The sequence below is a fragment of the Typha angustifolia genome, chromosome 15, assembly GCF_048772165.1.
Source record: "Typha angustifolia cultivar Huaian chromosome 15, ASM4877216v1, whole genome shotgun sequence".
NCBI classification, from domain to species: domain Eukaryota; kingdom Viridiplantae; phylum Streptophyta; class Magnoliopsida; order Poales; family Typhaceae; genus Typha; species Typha angustifolia.
This window is the reverse complement of record NC_133253.1, coordinates 11,309,697-11,314,111: the sequence shown is the minus strand read 5'-3', so window position 1 is coordinate 11,314,111 and position 4,415 is coordinate 11,309,697. Positions and strand designations below refer to the sequence as shown.

The window sequence follows — 4,415 nt, the reverse complement described above, 5'->3', positions numbered from 1 at the left end:
TAAACAAAGAGAATGAAGTAGTCGAGATCCTAAAGAAGAGGGGTGGCTCGATAGTCGAGGGAGATTAGAAGTTAGGAGAAACCTTGCCAACTATAGAAGTGGAAGGATGGTGAAAAGAGAGGAGAGAGAAGTCTAAAGAAAAGATAGGAGGCAACAAATCAATAATCCAATAGCATAATGAAGTTGGCTGTCATCCACATATTTATAGAGGCTAGCTAACAAGTCCTAAAACAATATGAAACCCTAATTTTAGAGGATTCCCATTGATCGCATTCGAACACGATCATTCGAATGTGCCTGATCGCGTTCAAACACACTGAAAAAGCTCCATCTCTGGATGTGCGAACGCGATGCAGGCGTTTGAACTCATCCGACTGCGTTGGAATGCGGTATATACATTCTCTGTATTTGCAAACCTGATGCAGGCGTTCATAAAGGCGTTCGGCTCTGATTCAAGATTTATACGATCTTGCACGGAACTTTGAGATCAGATCCCGAAATATCCCGCCGTTGGATCGCTGTGAAATTTTGATATGTTGTAGGCCCGGAAAAGATCTTTCCAACGGATCTAGTTTCAAGCGAATCGGAGATGGGGATCTCGAAATATCGTTCCTTTAGTGGACGAACGTCAGGATACTCTGTTTTTGGATTCCGTGGATGAAGGCACGAAATCCTAGGTAATGGTGGATTGTGGAGGGCCGGTGTTGATGGGGTGGCACCGGTGTAAAAGTGATGGTGGAAGGGTTATGGATGATGGAAAGGTTAGGGATAGCGATGGATAAATTGGAAGAAGGGGGAGAAGAGGGCCACTCCTAAGGGACTAGGGTGATTGGCCTGTCGAGGGAGATTAGAAGCGGCGTCGCCGGGGAGATTGAGGGAACGGGAACGAAGAAGACGAAGGAGGCAAGGCAAACTCAATTCTCAATATTCAATCCTAATTTTGGTTGCCCTACACATACTTTTATAGGCTAACCAACAACTCAATCTTATCCTAAAACACAATCTTATCCTAAAACTCAATCTTATCCTAAAACACAATCTTATCCTAAAACTCAATCTTATCCTAAAACTCAATCTTATCCTAAAACTCAATCTTATCCTAAAACTCAATCTTATCCTAAGGTAAATCCAAACTTGAGACGATGTCGGTGAAGTCCGAATCGTATCAATCCACCACGCTTCCGCAACCTTGTCCTCAAGGTTTGAAATTTGGGAAGCGATCCATGATGTCTGTCTCTAGCTCCCATGTAGACTCGTCAGTAGGTTTGCCCAGCCACTCAATCAGCACTTCAGTCTCTAATCTGGATCCTTGGCGTCTTCTCCTACGACTTAGGACTCGAACCGGCTCATTGGAGCCATCTTCCTCCATTGGTTCGGGTAAGGTCGAACCCACTACATGGTTAGGCCCGATCTGGGCCTTCAATGCCGAGACATGGAAGACGGGATGTATCCTGGTTCCTTCAGGTAGGTCCAATCGGTAAGCTACTGGACCGATTCGTTGTAGCACTCGGTACGGACCATAGTACTTGTATCCCAACTTTTGGTTCAAAATTGGCCTCAATGTGGATTGTCGATACGGTTGAGCTCGAACGAACACCAATTGATCCACCTCAAATTCTCGCTCACGTCTGCCTTTGTCATGCGTTTGCTTCATGCGGTTTTGTGCTGTGGCTAGGTGAGTCTTGAGCCGTCTCAATGTTTCATCTCGATCAGCAAGCTCCAAGTCAAGCTCAGTCCTATCCGTCGCCGCGAGTCTATCGTAGGCACGCAAGACAGGGGGAGTGCGCCCATAAACCGCCTCAAATGGGGTCATGCCAATGCTTGAGTGATGAGCGGTATTGTATGACCACTCAGCCCAGGGAAGAAATTTGACCCAATTCTTTGGTCGATCCGCCACAAAGCATCGCAAGTATTGCTCTAGTCCACGATTCACCACCTCGGTTTGGCCATCCGTCTCGGGGTGATAAGCTGAACTAAGATTGATTTGAGTCCCTTGCAATCTGAAGAACTCGGACCAAAACTCACTTATGAAGATGCGATCCCGGTCTGACACGATAGTCCTAGGCATCCCATGCAAGCGTGCCACTTCCCGAACAAAAATTTCAGCAACCCTTTTTGCTGAAAACGGGTGAGACAATGTTATGAAATGTGCGTACTTGCTCAGTCTATCCACCACAACAAACACCACCGATTGTCCTCGAACTTCCGGCAGCCCCTCGATGAAGTCCATGGAGATATCCTCCCAAATACGCTCTGGTATCGGTAGTGGTTGCAGTAGCCCGCTAGGCTTGAGTGCCTCCGATTTGGCTCGTTGGCAGATTTGACATTCACGCACATACTTCTTCACGTCCGTCTTCATCCCAGTCCAAGTACAGTTTTGGGCCAGCCGCTTGTAAGTACGTAATACCCCTTCATGACCTGCTATAGGAGTATCATGGAAGTGTGCCATCAATAGCCTCCGTAGCTCTTCGTTTCGGGGTACCTTGATTCGCCCGTGCTCTAGTACTAACCCATTGCGCTCCTCGTGCTCGGGGTTGCTTGAGGGGTTCTCTCTCAACTCCTCCATGAGTCGGACCAGATCACTATCCTCTGCACTGGCTCTTCGTAGATCTGAAAAGAAAGGAAAAGTGGGTGCCGAGAAAGAAGCGAGCTCCCTTTCTTTTGGAAGTTCAAGCAGCGGTTTACTTCCATCCAACAACACTCTCTGATCATCTCTCCAAAAAGTCAATGTGAGGCTTGTAAAATCAAAGGTCACGGGCCCCAAGCTCCGAAGCCATTGGGTCCCTAAAACAATATCGGCACCTTGCAAGGCCAATGGATAAAGATCCAATGTGAAAGTTTGGCCTTGCACCTTCAATTCTGCACCTCCACAAATAGAATCTGCTCGCAAGGTGGTGCCATCTCCAATCGTCACATCGAACCCTTCCGTGGGTTCCGACTCGAGCCCAATCTTCCTAAGGAGCCTCATGTCAATGAAGTTGTGGGTGGACCCGGTGTCAATCAAGATTCTCACTGTGGTTTTCTTGATTACACCGTTCACCCGCAAGGTCTTTGGCGCGGCTGTCCCCGAATAGGCATCGAGGGAGATTTCGGCCTTCGTGTCCTCCACGTGTTGTTGCTCCTCAACTTCTTCTCCTCGATGTCCAGCCACATCTGCACCTTCAGCTGCCATGGGTGGAAGATCGTGGCCTTTTCCTTTGAGTTGTAGCTTGGCAGGGAGCTGCAACGTCATCACCGGTGACGAAGCTGTCGTGGTCGACTGTCGATTGACCGAGGAGAATGGTAGAAGATCGCTGGAGGCCATATGCGATTTCTTCTTAGTTGCCGACTCACGGTGGTTGCAAAGGGAGCTGGTGAAAGGCAGCCCAAGTGTCGAAATTCGCGGTTTCGGATCATCTCCTTCACCACCGATGAGGATTTCTGATGAGGGATATCCAGCGACCAGGTGTGGCGTAGCCAGCACTTCGCGATTTGTCGACAAGGTCTCCGGTGCATGGGAAGATGTGGAGGTTCCGATGGCTGCTACAATGGTTGCAGATCTCATTGTAGTTGGTGGCAGTTCGTTGCGGCTGACCATAGGTCGAGGTGTAGAATCTCGCTCTTGCTGGATAGCCGAACTTTCCCCTATTTTTGTGATGAACGGGGAGGCCGTGGAGGATGTTGGGTATGTTGTGGAGGGTTCCCAATGCTGTCTTGTGATTGCCTTGCTTGTTGAAAAAGGTTTCGTCCATGCCCGTATTTCCTGCATCATCTCCATCATTATTTGCTTGTTGATGGCAATCTGTTTGGAAATAGACCCCAACATGGATAGAACGCTAGGTTCTTCCGTATTCCTATTAGATCGAGTGATCGTCATTGGAAGCGCTTGTCCGAGGAACGGTGGCTCTGATACCAGCTTGTTACGATCCTTCCTCGGCTATAGGCTCTGATACCAGATTGTTACGAACCCTCTTTTGGTGCTATGGCTCTGATTCAAGATTTATACGATCTTGCACGGAACTTTGAGATCAGATCCCGAAATATCCCGCCGTTGGATCGCTGTGAAATTTTGATATGTTGTAGGCCCGGAAAAGATCTTTCCAACGGATCTAGTTTCAAGCGAATCGGAGATGGGGATCTCGAAATATCGTTCCTTTAGTGGACGAACGTCAGGATACTCTGTTTTTGGATTCCGTGGATGAAGGCACGAAATCCTAGGTAATGGTGGATTGTGGAGGGCCGGTGTTGATGGGGTGGCACCGGTGTAAAAGTGATGGTGGAAGGGTTATGGATGATGGAAAGGTTAGGGATAGCGATGGATAAATTGGAAGAAGGGGGAGAAGAGGGCCACTCCTAAGGGACTAGGGTGATTGGCCTGTCGAGGGAGATTAGAAGCGGCGTCGCCGGGGAGATTGAGGGAACGGGAACGAAGAAGA

General features: G+C 48.5%; 1 protein-coding gene across 1 annotated transcript; it reads right to left on the bottom strand.

The window, feature by feature from the left end:
- Window positions 1-908: 908 nt before the first annotated feature.
- On the bottom strand, window positions 909-3,577 carry LOC140779631 (uncharacterized). Its single transcript, XM_073124799.1, has one exon. The coding sequence runs from the start codon at window positions 3,575-3,577 to the stop codon at window positions 1,196-1,198; it is 2,382 nt and encodes a 793-aa protein (XP_072980900.1). The 3' UTR covers window positions 909-1,195.
- Window positions 3,578-4,415: the final 838 nt, after the last annotated feature.

Bases quoted from the DNA above. Each gene is read 5' to 3' on its own strand.
- LOC140779631 (XM_073124799.1), bottom strand. From the start codon at position 3,577: ATGGTCAGCCGCAACGAACTGCCACCAACTACAATGAGATCTGCAACC.